We start from the raw sequence: 16,428 nt of genomic DNA, 5'->3' as shown, positions 1-16,428 counted from the left end.
AATATTTACAACTTTATTTACAGTTTATTATGCATCGTAATATAATGTTCAAAACTTATTAAAGTAACAAAGAATCAAGTTCAAAAAGCAAAACCATTTCAATGCAGATTTTATTTTTTTGCGTGACATGACTATTTAAAAGGGGAGTCGACCTATACGACGGAATATTCCGCATTCAGCAGCAATTCTTAGACAAAGAAAGCTGCAACTGCGATATTACCATAACCAAAATCGCCTCCGAAGATTGACAAATGAACTCAGTCTCTGCTAATCGATGTTGTAATGTATGTTAACATGGACAGCTTCCACCTTCCATTTATTTTCTAATTCGACGCTCAATTTGCAGCCGCACACTTCGTACACCTTCTTCTCAACAGCCGCCGGGTGCGAATATCTCTCGACGTTTTGACCTTTAATGTCGCCCGTTATTTGAAATTTCTCTCCTTCGCAACACTCAACAGTCGTATTCTCCTCGGGTAAATCTCTGGAAAATGCCACTTCTTTTGAATATCCAGAAAGCGGTTTCAGGGAAAAGTCATTGACTTTGACCGTAACGCCATTAATAAACAAGTCCATCTCAATATCCGAGAGGGTTAAAGAACCCTCCATTATTTCTAACGTAACAGAAACAGCGCTCCCTGGTTTTGAAGCAGGGTTGCAGGAATTGGGTGAACCCTCCTCATTTTTTGAGCACTTAACACTCTCAATTAAGAACCGTTCCTCGTGTGTAATAAAATAGCAAATAATTGCGTTCAAAGTCTTTTTCCTCGGAGAACTGTTTCGGCCTACGATAAAAGGGACGTTCGTGATTTCGGTCTCAGGATTTGCATTATGGCAGAACAGCCACACAAGTTCTTCAGGTTTCAATAATTTTGTTTCCGCAACCCGAACGAGTTCTTTGGCAGACATTAAACGAAACCTGATGTCGACGAAAACATTTTCCAGAAGATTTCGTAATTTTTCTGACGTTGGCACAACACCTTCCTTTCTGAGACGATTTTTACCCCACTCGTGAACAGCCTGAAACAGGGAATACTCCGAGTCAATTCTCAAATCATCCCTATTTGCTATCCTCTGCACTGTGCTTTTCTGGCAATTCAAGAAATCGGGAGACTTCAAAATGGCTTCTGACTCGTGAGCGAACATCAGAACACATTTATATAATAGTTCATCTAAATTCATGAGTGTCGCAAATTCGTAAACTTGGCAGGCGCGCCCGTTGTCAACAGTCATGTGGTCCACCAGATATTCTTCACACTTCAGTTTAAGCGTGGGAATTTGATATTTGTCCGCGCAGTAGCACACATCGATGGCCGAGTCCACTGAGAGAATTGAGATCAAATCTGTGTACAGGAACCTGCAAGAAAAAGCAGCAACACTTCAACTCGGGATGAAATGCACATAATCTGACATATTATTAAAAGACAACCTGAAAAAGGAATATTTATGAACAGTGTGCTATAAATTATTCACATATACTTAAGATTTTATTTGATTAATTAATTACACTGGTGTATATACTGCACTTTTTATTTCTTCAATTTTAACGCAAACAGACGAACTTGTACAATTCTTATGTACTGTTTCCTATCTGTAATTTATTTGGTTCTGCCAAGTCAATTTTGCACACAAAATAAAATTTTGTGCGCAAAATTGGAAAGGAAGGAAAGAGGAAAGGAAAGGAAGGGTTGTGTTACCAAAGTAAATTTTATATACACCTGAGGAATATTTGAGAATAGTTGATGTGTGTGAGATGGTGAATCGTCTTGTATCATGGTTCCTATATATGTAAATTTTGTTTCATAAATTTTTTATATAATGCTTTATTAAAAGTTTGTTATTTATGAAAATTGGTATCGTCGTCTTCATGTTCTGCTAACTTATCGCTTTACACGCCCAAGAATTGGAAATTTTCTGAGAATTGCAGTCGGAGTTGCGATTTGTGTCTACCCGTGACTGCAGTTGAATTCAGTTGCAGTAGTGGAAGTCAACAAACAACAAATATTTTAAAGCAAATTTATAAAAATAAATAACGGGTGGATGCAAATAAAGACGGGAAAACAGGTCCAGCTCCACGTACAGGAGAAAGGCACTGGCACCAGTTGTCCAGGTGATTGCCGCTTCCTGGTGACAAAAAGGACTCAAACTCACAACACATATTGCAGAACATTCATTAGTATTGGCCGCAGGACCCCCAATGGGACCCCAAGTTACCCGTACACACCGCTAGGAGATCAGCCAGGCTGCCCATTGTCTGGCAGGTACTGCCACCTAATTGCCTGAGCATTAAGTGACAGGACCTATATCAAAAAACACAGATAGAGAGTGGGGAATAGGAAAATCAAGTAGAAGGGAAATACAATAGTAAGAAATATTGAGGCGTAGATGAAGGCGTCCTCAAAATTATTCGGTGGAGTAAACTGCACTAGTACAGTGGGGGAAGGGAATGGGAGTCAAAAGATACCAGACAAGAGAGTCTGGTATTGATCGCCACTTGGCACACAAATCATGGTCAAGAGGCAAGGTCCTTTTCTGTGGTTTAGTCATGTCCAAGTAACTGTCACAATTGAAGATATGCAGGTCGCAATTGGCAGACCAAGTCCTAGGCTTAGTCATGTCTAGGCATTTTTCATAGTCCAGAGGCAAGGGCCTTTCTTGTGGTTTATTAATGTCCAATTAACTGTTTCAATTGAAGATGTGCAGATCATGGTTGGGAGACCAAGTTTCTGTGGTTTAGTGATATCCAAGTATTTGTCACGGTTGAGCGGCAAGATTCTTATCTCGGGTTTAGTCACCCCCAAGTAACTGTTTCAGTTGAAGATGTGGAAGTCGCAGTGAAGGTCAAGTATTAAGTGACAGCGTACACCTACACAAACACTGATACTCGTCTGTGCGCAGCACATTGGCGTGAAAAAGGTCCGGGTTCGAATTCCATTAATTACGCGAAGCACTTTTATAGGCTCTTTTCACTCCGTGGCTGAGTTAGTCGGTCTCAAACATAAATAGCAACATTTTCCTCCCAGAAAACTCAAATGTTTCGTCCAGCACAACGGGCAAATCGACCACAGAGGAACACACGCAGTCTATGAACATAATACATTTGGTAGTTGAACTAGTGTTCCACGTGAGCATAGTGTGCCATTTATATTTCATAACCTGATCATTTTATTCATTTTTAGCATTTTTTGAATCCGTTCTTCGTTTTCTCCTTTTTTTTTCCCCAAATATTCTTCGGTCTTAGGCTAGGACTAGATGGTTTTACCACCTGGAAACTCGGATCTAGCAAACCAACCGCAAAAATACAATTACGGATGCAACAGAATGATGCACCCCAATCTTAGTTGCCATGGTATTAAAAACACATCGAAACCAAAATAGTTGTGGTAGGCAGGTTTTCGTAAAAATTAATAGCATACAGCTGTTATTCCAATGTGGAGACAATTGTAGAGGTTTCCAATTGGACGAACGTAGCTCAATTGAATTCAGTTCCAGAACTGATTTCAGACAAGAAATCAATTTAGGCTAAGGTTATCAAGTATATAAACCAAGGTATACTGATCATCGTCGGTCAAGTACAATTTCCAAAAGATGTGTAAAATTTCGTAGAATTAGAAAGTGAGGAACTCCATTACTTTTCACAGACTAGTATACTATAAGGAAAAATAAATAATAAACGAGAATCTTTTATTTTGTTGACTATTTATGTTGCCGGTATTATTTAGATAAATCATAAGTCTTAAAAAAGTCCCTGTGCTGTTCTTAAATAACAGCATGTCTCTGTGCAGTTTTAGTTATGATTGTACCAGTCAAGCAGGTTCGTAAACAAAACATTTTAAGCAAAACATTCCAATTTTTACCGAATTCTTCATAACCATTCTATCCCTTGTCAAATATCCGTCATGTTTTCTCTTACACTTCCTAGAATGAAATCCGATATGCTAATGAACTTCTATGCTGGCCATTGATTGTCGAAAAGTAATTTTGACAAACTGGGTAGCCAGTTTATTAATTGCATCCACCTGATACAGTAGAAAGTAGCACCTCGTTTCACAATCAATACGGTCTCAAGGCTTCAGGACATGGAATGCGTGAGGTAATAAATATGTTCCACAGGGATGGTTGGTGTGCCTCGTTTTTCTGGAATTCAAAGCCACGCAAGCCTCATTTGTAGTGTGAAAAAAAGGCTTGAATATGACTCACTCCTAGGGAATAGAACCAATGCTTTTTCACCTTCCCATAAACTGAATACAATTAAAAATAAAATAACTTTGAGAACTTCAACTGCTGATCAGTTAATTAATTTCTAAAAACCATTGAACAGTTTATAATATTTCAAAAAAGAACGGATTACATCACTCGATAAGAACAAAGACGTATGAAATGACTACTCACGTGAGCATAATGTTGAATGCCTCGGGAGTCACGTCGGGGATCAAAATGTTTCCTTCTTCCTTCAAAGGGCCGTACAACATGTTTTGAAACACAGGACTTCCAATGGCAAGTATGAATTTATGGGCGTTCACTCGTACTTGATCCTTTCCAACAACGAAAGTTACGTCACATAATTTCGAATTCTTCAGCGAGGACTGAAGTCTCTCTCTCACTGTTATCATCATTACCTAAAAAATTCGAGAAAAAAAAATATACAGTATATATTTACGAACAAATATTAGCAAATTTGATGCGCCGCCTGATCAGGATGTAAATCGTATTATTCACGAGTAAAGAGAATATGATGTGTGTCAGCACTCTGAACGTTAATTAAACGCCTCTTTCGTTCTCTGTTATGATAAAAAGCTCTGCAAAAAGGGTAGTGTATGCGGGGGGATGAAATTTGTAAAGTTTTGCGATTATTGGAGTGAATACTATAAGGTTAAAAGTGTTTTGTCTGCTAGCCACTTTGCTGTCAAGGAACAGCGATGGCCAGGAAAGCTGCTTCAAGGCATACTCATCCTGCCCACAAAGAGGTGACTGCTTCTTGTACTGAATTACACGAAAATAAGACAGAACCCACCTTAATCATGCAGACAATGATCAAGGGTGGGATTGATTCAGGATCATTTAGATAGAAATGGAATTCTGAAGGATACTCAGCATGGTTTTGTAAAGGGAAAATCATGTTTAACTAATGTGGTTAGCTATTTTGACAGGGGTACTCAAGAGCTGAACTTAAGAAATAATTTCGATATTGTTCATTCAGATTTCAGCAAATCATTTGAATCAGTCCCACATGAGCGGTTGCTTTATAAGCTGGAACAGGTTGGAATCACTGGGAAAATCCTTAGATGGATAGATAGATGGCTTCAGGGCAGGAGGTTGTGATAAATGGTTATTCTTCAGATTGGTTGGATGTAAGAATTGGGGTTCCCCAAGGATCAGTATTAGGACCACCGTTCTTTTTGATTTCCATAAATGACATCGATGAAGGGGATAGAGGGCGTGATGTGTAAATTTACAGATGATGCAGATTGGTAAAGTAGTTAATGATCACCGACAAGCAGAGCTTCTTCAGAGTGACCTAGATAGACTTCAGTGTTGGCCAGAAAATGGCAACTATGCTTTAATCCAGCAAAGTGTAAAATGTTGCACCTGGGGAACAGTAACCCCAAAATAACTTATACACTTGGCGGAGTTCAACTTAAACCAGTAGTGGAGGAAAGGGACTTGGGTGTTACGATATGGTCAGACATGAAGTTTTCCGAGCATTGTAGACTGGTTGCAAGGAAGGTCCACGGTGTCCTATCGATGATTTATCGAACAATTGCTAGTAGAGATAAGGACGTCATAATCCCATTATATAAGGCTTTTGTTAGACCACACTTGAAATACTGTGCTCAAGTATGGAGACTGCACCGAAAGAAAGACATTCTGCTCCTTGAAAGGGTCCAAAGACGGGTAACTCGCCTGGTGAGATCGGCAAAAGGGCGTCCATATGAGGAAAGACTTCGAATATGTGGGTTGCAGAGTTTGGAAACTAGACACCTTAGAGGAGATTTGATTGAGGTGTTTAAGGCTCTGAGAGGCATCAGTAAAATGAATGAGGACGAAATTTTCAAGATTATAAATGATGCTAGAACTAGGGGACATAAATTCAAGTTACGGGGGGGGGGGTGTTTAGATTAGACTGCAGGAAGTTTTATTTTAGCCAGCGAGTTATAAATTACTGGAATAAGTTACCTAAGTGGGTGGTAGAGGCTGACATTTTGGGAAATTTCAAAGGTCATCTGGATAATTACCTACGGGGAAACGCATAGGTTGTTCGTTTCTTTTTCTCTTATTAATTATTATTTTATTTATGTTTTTTTTTTTCTTCTTATTAATAATATTTTCTTATTATCTTATTTTATTTATTTTCTGTTATTTTATTTAATTCTTATTATTTTATTTTTGTTTTTGGATGGTGCAGCATAATTCATAGCACCACATCGCCATTGCTAATACTAATTTTAAATACTAATCTATAAGGGATAGTTTTACACATATAAATGCCAGAAATCCTTTGCCATCGCAGGTCAAAAATACTGTGTCAGGAATAATAATAAAAAAAAAAAAAAAAAAAAAAAAGAAAGGGATATGAAAGGTTAAGGGACTAAAACATCAAAAGCAGTAATATTCACACAGAATCGCAGCGGCCCTAGAGACAGGGTCGCTGCGACTATGTGCTGCCAGTAAAGCGAAATCAAATTTGACATCTCAAAATATTTGGATTAAAATAAGGTGTAAATAATAATTACTATTTTATTGAAAAAGAAAACAATTACAACATATCTCAGATATAATATAATGAAACTGTAAACAAAAATAACAAAATCATTCTGAAATTAAACTTTAAATTCGAAATAACAGTAATCGTACTCTCACAATAATAAAATAAAAAGAAATTTATAATGTTAAATAAAATAAAATAAAATAAAATAAACAAATTTATGTTTCCTTGGAGTTGCGAATTTATTAATTATTTCATTTATGGTTATTTGTCCCAAAAGGTCATTTTTCTATTGAAATTACTTCCAAATTAGTCGTTGTTGAGACATTGCCGATCGTAAATAATTTTTGATTTATTTTAATTTTGAAAACCTCCGTTCACCCGAGTTAACTGAAACTGGTAAAGTTTGAAAAAATTCTTACCCAACTGCTACATTAGGAATAGTATCTGTAAATTCGTTTATAAAAATATATTGTAACACTTTGAATGGAATTATCTTGTCTTTATTATCAGACTGTCAATATCAGACATATTACAATCAATCAGTCTTAATTTAATATGTAAATATTTCTACATGATTTTTTTTTTTTTGTTTTGTTTTTGTAAACCTTTCAGTTAACCGGAAAATTGTGGCGTCCATAATTTGAAAGAAAAAAAATTGATTTTGAAATTTTGTTTGGCATTGACGCCAATGACAGTAGCCATATTATCACGAGAATTTTTTGGAATGCTTCCTCCGTTCCATTTCCTTTAAAATATTAAAAAATGCAATTCTTGAACAATTCCGAAACAAAATGAAAAATGCTCCACAATTTACTTCAACTATTTTTCTTTAATAAACCTTTGCGTTTTCGGCGCATATTGAAGCCATTATCGTAATGTGAATTCTGAATATTTAGATATACTCAATAAGTAGATTGGATATATTCAAACAATCCCTGTCCGGTAGAATCACCCACAGGACAAACTCCAAGAACGTGTTCGGGTATTCCAACGTTCTCAGGGCTTGAATCTCTAAATACAAATCTAAGTGTCAGTGTCATCTGCTTAACATGACTTACATTGGACGTTATATCCAAAAAATCAATACTAAAAAATTGAAATTGTATAGAGAATAAGTGATAAGGGAACACAATTAAGCAAATGTATGTATCTATTTAATAGTTATTATTATACAATATTTATATTGTAAAGATCTGAAAATTTGTACAAAAGCGTATAATGTATATTTTAAAATTTCTCTACACCCTCCTAGCCCACTTGCTGTACAGGGGGGTGAACGTTCTGTTAATAAACTGATAGTAAGTAAGTAATATGCTAAAAAATAAGGTTCACATTATATTTTCATTATAAAAAATACTTACCTCGAGAAAAAATTTAAATATATATTTTGTACACGAAATATAAATATGAAACACAGATCCAGATAATTAACAAATTAACGTAAGTTCAATATCACGCACTGTATTTCAAATGAATTATACTGGTAAACGATCAATCAGATGACCAGAGCGAGTTCTGGGTATGTGGGACAGGTGATTGGATAGCCTCTACGTGTACCGCGAAGTGGCAGAATGATAATCCTTTGGCTCTTACCTCTTGCTTAGCAGCGGCACTAAATTGCCTCAAGGGCCAAGGCGCGAGAAATGCGTTCCTACTGAAGTCTCTCGTAATCCGTCCATTATAGGGAAGTTTATTTCGTTCTGCGGAAACTATTTTAAATGTAATTACCAAAGGGAATTCAAAAATTCCTCTCGTAGAGCTGCTGGAACGAGTACAGAAGAAGGGCAACAAGATTAGTGAATGGAACAAAGGGTTGCGCTTACGAGTTTTGCAAATTACAGTGTCTGGAGACTAGGCACCTGCATGGTGATCTGATAGAGGTGTACAAAGCCTCGAATGGTTCGAGCATGCTTAATGCTTATGGGATACTGCCTCTTGCTCAGAATAATCACCTGAGAGGCCATAAAGTCAGATTGAGGAAAGACAAATGTAGGATAGATGTGCGGAGTGTTTGCCTTTAGCCAGGGGGTAGTTGGTTGGTGGAACAGACTTCCATCCTTTGTCGTGGATGTTGATAGCCTAAATAAATTTAAAGCTCAGCTATTTCGAACGAACAGAGGGGTGAAGTGGAAGTGTTTTTTTTTTTTTTTCCTGGCTGATGCTGCATAAGCTTGCTTTCTTGCATTATCCCTCTACTAATGCTAAAAAGAAAATCTGCTAATTAGAAAATTTCGCTATTAAGAAGTTCGTTAAACAGAGGTCGGGCATGTATATTTCAAAAATGCTTTTTAGCGTCCTGCTGAACTGCCGTCCGTACACAACACTTACCTTGCCTACCCACTTGCGACTGCCCTGCCTAGAGGAAGAACAACTCAATAAACAAATAGAATTCCGCCCGGAGAACAGGAGCGACGTCTGGAAGGAGGTACGTAAAGTATTACTAAACTCTCGTGTTTCACCACTTCGCTACGACAGTCGTTAAGGTGGTTGCAAGTGGTGCACCGCACCAGGGCAGCAGAAACTAAAAGACCAATGTTCTGTAAACACTAAAAGAGAAAATTTATATTAACAAATAATGAAATTTAAATTTAAAACTTTTGTTTTCTATATTTCTCAGATGTCTGACCGAAGGAAACGACTCTCTGGTTATGAACGCAGAAAAAGCTAGAAGTTCGATTACCAGGTTTCTGGATATCCGACCACAGCCAGGTCCATCGACTTCCTCTAGCTTTACTACTATTGATGAAGAAACTGAAACACGTGAATAACCACCTGTCCAAGATGTTGAATTGCAATTTAGCAAGAAACAGCAGGTGGAGACGAAGCAAATTCTGATGAAGAGGAAAGTGAAGATCACAATAGTGGTACACATCATCAACTAATTTCACTTAGTGATCCCAGTAAATGGCCACAAATTTTAAATAATAAAATAAGAATGATGTTATTTGTAAATTAAACAGAAGAACAATTAAAAAAGATTTCATTTTCCAAAAGATAAAGATAATAATAGAAGAATTTTTTTTAATTGAATATTACGCTAAAAAATTACAAGACGGTGAATCACTTTCGCTTAATTCGATTTCGCAAAATGCTGTCTTTTGTTGTACTGTAGATGGAAAATCAAATTCTGTTTTTGCAGTCTGACCAGCACAGTACAAGAAAGAAGAAAGAAGAACCTATTCTCATTTCTTCTGATATACACCCCTTGGGCTTTGTGTCGCCGATCCCAGTTTGCAGATGCTGACAATATTTTTACAAAATTTAAATTTACCACTTATTATCTTCCTCGTTTATTAGCATTTCTACTAATTTCTCTACAATCACCTAAAAATTAATCTCAGGCAAAATTGGAACGGAGACATCAGAAACAGGTATACTGCTTCTAATGAATACTTCATATTTATTTTATTTTATTATTTACCTATTATATTTTTAATGTCATTACTCATAATTTACATACATATAAATATAATATGGTTTGTAAAATAGATAAATAGTCTGGGAAAATTTATTTTTCCGCTTATTTTGTTTCTTAACAGTTTTACTTTATATTACTAATATATAAACTGAATTAAATTAGGATATTTGCCAGTAGCATCGAAAACCATAGAGTGAAAAAGAACTTAACCAAATACAATAACATAACATAACAATAACGGAAAAAAAAAATATATATATATATATAGGCGGGGGGGGGATAAAGAAGACAGTAGTGTACGTCATATCTGACGTTTACTGTCATATTTCACGTTGACTACGTGAGATATGAGAGTGCCGAGATAGTCGACCTACGTAGCATAGATAAGCTGTCAGTGGTCCAATTGGTAGTAAAATTCTGAGCGTGAAGGGTAAAATGAAAGATTTATCGGACTTTGATAAAGGACAGATTGTGGGAGCTCGATTTCCCAAACGGCTGAACTGGTGGGGTGTTCGAGAGCTGCAGTAGTTAAAGTGTACCTGGACTGGCATCAAAATGGTCAAACAATGACCGACGACAAAACTACAAAGGTCAGCGAAAGGTTGAAGTTAGAATTGAACGCCGGGTCCGACGACTCGAACAGGCGCTGCACTGTTGAAGAGCTGACTACCCAATACAACATGGGCCAACCCGAAACAATATCTGCATGACCATACGTCGCACGTATGGGCTATACCAGCAGACGACCCCTACGGCATTCTCTCCTAACCAAGGTCATCGGCGTAAAACACTCGCCTGGTGTAAAGAGCATGCAAGTTGGACGTTAGAAGATTGGAAGAAGGTGTGGTGGTGGGATGAGTCATGTTATTTACTACACACCGCGGATGGTCGTGTACGGATTTGGCGTCAACAACATGAGACTCTTTATCTATCGGTGGAGGCAGTTGTATAGTGTGGGGCATGTTTCTCTGGCAGCAACTTGGACCCCTGGTGCATGTGGTACAACGAATCAGTGGTCTCCGCTATCATCAACTGTTGCTGACTGTGTACACCCGCTGTTACAGTTTTTCCAGATTGGCGATGGTATCTTCCAAGATAACAATGCGCCGAGCCATCGTGCACTTGTTGTGCAGGAATGGTTTGAAGAACGCAGTTCTGACTTCCAGCAGATCCACTGGTCTCTGAACTTCCCCCCGATGTCAATCCCACAGAGCACTTGTGGGACACTATGGAAAGGCATATCAGGCGTCTGGATACACCAATCATCTCCATACCTGCATTGCTGATCTCGTTACACACAGCCAGCTTGATTGGCCATACCTCCCGAACGCTTCCGACATCTTGTTGAATCAATGTCACGTCGGATAGCTGCTGTACGGAGGGAAAAAGGAGGACCTACGAAGTATTAAGTAGGTGGTCATAATTCAGTGATCACTCAGTGTATATATATATATATATATATATATATATATATGTGTGTGTGTATGGTTTATCAGATAGTACATTGCACTACAAAATCTAAGGGAACAAATTGATTTTCATAAATATTTGATATAACAGGTATCCTGGCATGCAAATTCCAAGTATCCAGTAGAAATCGATCTAACACCTTACAGAGCCGGACATTAAGCAAATTATTCATGCCTATAAAAACACAGGTTGCGCCCATATCCATTCATCCCCGTTTTTTGGCTTCTCAATATGATAGCCACATCTCCAGTGCTGACGATGCCAAGTCGTCAAGTTTAGATAGTTCTTTGTGGTGGCAGGTAGTTGGACGAACAGCCGGAGGTGGCACGTTGCCTTAATGTGCAGTGTCATCTCCATAATATGAAAGTAATTTCAGGAGACAAAAAGAGCTAGCCACGGCCGCTTGAGGGTTACGTTAACAAAAAGAGACCGCTATCTGGCTGTAATAGCAAGACGGGATGCTACGATGTCCTGCCATCAACTGCCCCTTGAGTTTGGTGGGGGCGGACACAGCCTGTTCCTGTGAATCTGTCCCTCCCTATCTTCAAGAGATTATCCTTGGACATCCGATGTTGCATTCCTCTTGTTTTCCAAGACATTACAACTAAGACCAATGCTGACCCCAAGAAAGAATTGCGTAGACGTTGGAACATTCTCATCACACACATTGGCAGGACATATGGTCAAACTACTCATAAAGGATCACTTACCAAAATATTTTTTGACCTCATATATTTCATGTTAAAATTCAGTTCACACATGGACTATATATCCCTTTCATATTACTAGGCCCTCAATCATTTAATGATAAATTCAATTAGCTTCAGGTTTCCAACACTACCTTGTTTTTGTTGATGTAAATCCTGGTTACAGAAAGCATTAAACTTACTAGTGTTTGTAAGTAAATATTTTACCCTGAATTTTGTAGGTAATCATGGTAACAGTAAGAGAGGGACTTCAGTCCTCTTTGAAGGATTCAAAATTGTGTGACGTAGCTTTTGTTGTTGGAGAGGGACAAACAATGGTGAATGCCCACAAAGTCATACTTGCCATTGGAAGTCCTGTTTTTGAAGCCATGCTGTATGGACCGTTAAAGGAAGAAGGAGACATTTTGATCCCTGACGTCACTCTCGAGGCATTCAACATTACGCTCAAGTGAGTCATTTCACACATATTTCCTTCTTATTAGAGTAAAATAATCCGTTCTTTTCTGAAATATACATTGTTATTACCAGTTATACAATCCATTAACTTGAATTTTTTTTTATTTTTTTTTAACATAAGGAAAGTTGTTAAACGAAAAAAAAAAAAAATTTTTTTTCGTTTAACAACTTTCCTTATGTTACAGATACCTCTAGTCACAGATTAGTAACACTCGCACACTTTCTTTCTCTCTAGTTATTGACTCTAATTTCTATCACTTACGATATAGTGTTCATCTGGTTTCAGTTCTTTACTGACTGTCCTGTCCATTACTTTTTCTTTCATTTATTTCTTTATATCACCGTTTTTGTTAACAAATATTCTAAATAAACTTACTTGCTCTCCTTTTCTACCACCTGGATGAGTTTGTGATTCTTCCGCGATTCCCTCTCTGCGCTTGGCCACCGCAGACTCGCTAGGCGTGCCCCCGGTGCTGCACTCTGGCGTTCTTCCCGCACACTAGGACTTTTCTTTAGCCCCTCCGCTAAAAGCTCAAACTGGCTTACTCACCTTGATCGGCACTCCGGAACTTTCATGCATCACCTTTTTGTTCATCCTCACCCTTCTTTCTCGCCCAATCATTAGCTATTTCTCCATCCTCATGTTTATTCTCATTTGTTCTCTTCTTATTCCATTGTTTTTACCCACGTCTGGTAGGTGAAGCTCCCTTCTTTGTGGCGAGAACATCCGGGCGCTAAGAAATCTCAAGAACTTTCCTTGGGATGACCGCTTCCACTTACCTCTTCCGTCACGCTCTATCTTTAAGTCACCGCCCTTGAAATTATTGAGAGTGCCTTCAGTGTCAGCCCATTTGTACTTTGTTATGATACCTGACCACGGCGTGTTCTAATATCTGGGTCTTCCTTTCCTGTTGGAGTCCAAACCTTTTCCAGGAGTGTGGGCATTCTTTTGTCCCTTACTACCGTAAGTTCGCTACAGCCCTACTTCCTGTCAACAAGAACTGCATCAAACTGGCCTTCCCATTGTATAGTATCGTTCGATCAGTCCTCCTCCTGCTGCTACGCTAATCTGGCCTCTATTGAAATGGAAACTCTGAGCGCACAAGAAATTGCCAAATGCGGTGTTTCAAAACGCTAATTATTTTTAAAAAATGATAAAATTTTATTATCATAATATTTGTAAGAATGGTTTTTACACTATTAAAAGTCATGAGAAATTCCTCGCTCTCTGATTGTAGGAAATTGTAAGTGTAGTAGTAGCAGCAGCAGCAGTAGTAACGGCAAATGATGCAAAAAAGCAAGCTTATATAGGTATATCATAAGCAATCAAAACAGTTCACCCATCCATACCCTTCAAGAATTTATCTAGTTCTTCCTTGAATTTATTCAACCCATCCACCACCACAACAACAGATGGATGCCTGTTCCAACAATCAACCACCCGCTGGCTGAAGACAGACTTTCCCACATCTATCCGCAACCATCCTTCCTCAACTTGAATTTATACGCAGTCATGTGTGGTCTCAGCAAGTGGATGAATGCCAGTAACATTCCGCTTACCCAATCCATTCAAGGTTTTAAACACCTCAGTCAGATCTGTTCATTGCTAGACGAAAACCAGAATTCACATTTCCACGAAGTAAGACCATGCAGTCCTCTTATGAGACCGACGAACTTAGCCACTTTGCGAAAAGAGCTCATATGAATTCCTCGCTTATCGAATGGATTCGAACCCAGGATATTTCCACCCAGTGTGGGAGAACAGTGATTATAATCACTGTACTACTCAAGCGGGCAGGACTACAAGTACTGATAGTTTTTCATTGATTCACGAAAGCTGTTATTAAGGCCAAAGGCGGATAACAAGTTAGTAATTTCTTTGAATAAACATACATTTTTATCTAATTTCAAATGTTCCAAAACTTTGGTACGATAATATATTGCCTGTTTGCAAATATGTCAAGTTACTATTGCGAACTCTGTATTTAATTCTTAGTGAATTGATTTTTGTATCTTTACAGATACCTGTATACAGATGAAGTTTCTATTTCTTCAGTGGATACAGCCATAAACGTATATTACGTAGCAAACAAATACCAAATCCCGATGCTTAAACAAAAGGGTGAAGAATTTCTGGTGGATCTTACGACGGTTAACAGTGGATGTGCTTGTAAAGTTTTCAAATTTGCCAAAGTGATGAATTTAGATGCCTTGATGTCAAACTCTATTTGTGTTGAAAACAGGTTCTGTTATTCAGACAACTGATTTCCTTAATTGTCAAAGACTCTGTACTACACATAGCCAGTCGTAATGCAATAAGAATATCTTCAGAATACTCCCTGTTTCAGGCTGTTTATGAGTGGGGTAAAAACTATCTCGAAAAAGAAGATATTGATCCAACGGAAAAAAATTACGCCATTTTCTGGAAGATGTTTTCGTCTACATCAAGTTTCGTTTCATGTCTGCCAAAGAACTGGTTGAAGTTTCAGAAACAAAACTATTCACACCCGAAGAACTTTTTCCTTTGATCTGCATAAGCATAAAACCGACGATTCAGAGGGAGAATATAACTCCGATTGGAGACAAAAAGAGAATTCACCAAGGAAAGACTGTTCTTTCAATTTAATATTTTGTCTAACAGCACCAGGGAGTTCCACCCCATCTCCTTGTTGCTTTCATTGTGGGTATAACAGTTCACTGTAAAGGCCAGAGACTTAAAAATGTATGGATCTTGAGATGTGTAATGTCGTGTACTGTTGTCCTTCTGGCCATTTTGCCGCTAGACCCCTGCTGGGGCCCAACATTGTGGCAATTTACCCTTATTGCCCCTGCTGGGGAAATAAGGGTAAGTTGCCACAATGGATAAAGGGATGGTTGAGTGGGACAAGACACAGAGTGGTAATCAATGGACAGTGCTCTTCACGGACAAATGTTATTAGTGTAGTCCCACAGGGTTCGGTGTTGGGTCCACTGTTGTTTTGTATATTTATCAATGATATTGATGAAGGTATATCAGGTTTAATGTCCAAGTTTTCAGATGATACAAAGGTTGTCAGGGTTGTTAATGACAGTATGCTACTCCAACTGGATATAGATAAGTTGGACAAATGGGCTGAGAATTGGCAACTGAAGTTTAACATTGACAAATGCAATGTACTGTATATGGGTAACAATAACCCAAGAGAAACATACCAACTGTGTGGTACTACAATCAGGGAAGTGGAAAGTGAAAGAGACCTGGGGGGGGGTAATTGTGCAGTCAAATAGGAAGTAAGCTGAGAAGTGCAGATGGGCTGCCAGGGCAGGTTATGGAGTCTTGTCAATGATATATAGGAATTTTGTTAGCAAGGACAGGGAAGTGATTATCCTGTTATACAAAGCAATGGCCAGGCTATACCTAGAGTACTGTGTACAGGTCTGGAGGCCTCATTTTAGGAAGGATGTAGAGTTGCTAGAACAAGTATAAAGAAGGGCAACAATATTAGTGAGGGGAATGAAGGGATCTTCTTACCAAGATAGGCTTAAGTTCTGCAAATTGCAGCACCTGGAGAGTAGGCACCTACAAGGTGATCTGATTGAGGTATATAAAGCCTTGAATGGTTTGAGCAGGCGCAATTCTGATGGGATTCTTTCTCTTGCTCAGATTAAGAACCTGAGGGGGCACAGAT

At 38.2% G+C, this 16,428-nt stretch overlaps 2 protein-coding genes across 2 annotated transcripts; one reads left to right on the top strand and one right to left on the bottom strand.

Moving 5' to 3' along the window:
• Positions 1–267: 267 nt before the first annotated feature.
• LOC150079986 (BTB/POZ domain-containing protein 2-like) lies at positions 268–12,337 on the bottom strand. The gene is made up of 4 exons (XM_090383304.1): positions 12,308–12,337; positions 9,151–9,255; positions 4,393–4,619; positions 268–1,357 (listed from the first exon to the last, which is right to left on the bottom strand). Exons 1-4 carry the CDS (start codon positions 12,335–12,337, stop codon positions 268–270), a joined length of 1,452 nt encoding a protein of 483 aa, XP_090239430.1.
• A 194-nt stretch (positions 12,338–12,531) lies between these two features.
• Positions 12,532–15,025, top strand: LOC150079985 (BTB/POZ domain-containing protein 6-B-like). Its single transcript, XM_090383303.1, has 2 exons — positions 12,532–12,752; positions 14,782–15,025. Exons 1-2 carry the CDS (start codon positions 12,532–12,534, stop codon positions 15,023–15,025), a joined length of 465 nt encoding a protein of 154 aa, XP_090239429.1.
• The last annotated feature ends 1,403 nt before the right edge of the window (positions 15,026–16,428 follow it).

This window comes from Mastigoproctus giganteus, chromosome 10, assembly GCF_048544385.1.
Source record: "Mastigoproctus giganteus isolate SK-2022 chromosome 10, ASM4854438v1, whole genome shotgun sequence".
Taxonomy (NCBI): Eukaryota; Metazoa; Arthropoda; class Arachnida; order Uropygi; family Thelyphonidae; genus Mastigoproctus; species Mastigoproctus giganteus.
This window is presented reverse-complemented; position numbering and strand designations above follow the sequence as displayed.

Excerpts from the sequence above, each read along its gene's own strand:
- LOC150079986 (XM_090383304.1), bottom strand. The coding sequence starts at position 12,337 with ATGAAATATATGAGGTCAAAAAATATTTTG. Across the intron at positions 9,256-12,307 it reads TGAGGTCAAAAAATATTTTG|TGTTTACAGAACATTGGTCT; the intron begins GTAAGTGATCCT and ends TTTCTCTTTTAG. Across the intron at positions 4,620-9,150 it reads TGGTGAAACACGAGAGTTTA|GTAATGATGATAACAGTGAG; the intron begins GTAATACTTTAC and ends CGAATTTTTTAG.
- LOC150079985 (XM_090383303.1), top strand. The coding sequence starts at position 12,532 with ATGGTAACAGTAAGAGAGGGACTTCAGTCCTCTTTGAAGGATTCAAAA. Across the intron at positions 12,753-14,781 it reads GCATTCAACATTACGCTCAA|ATACCTGTATACAGATGAAG; the intron begins GTGAGTCATTTC and ends GTATCTTTACAG.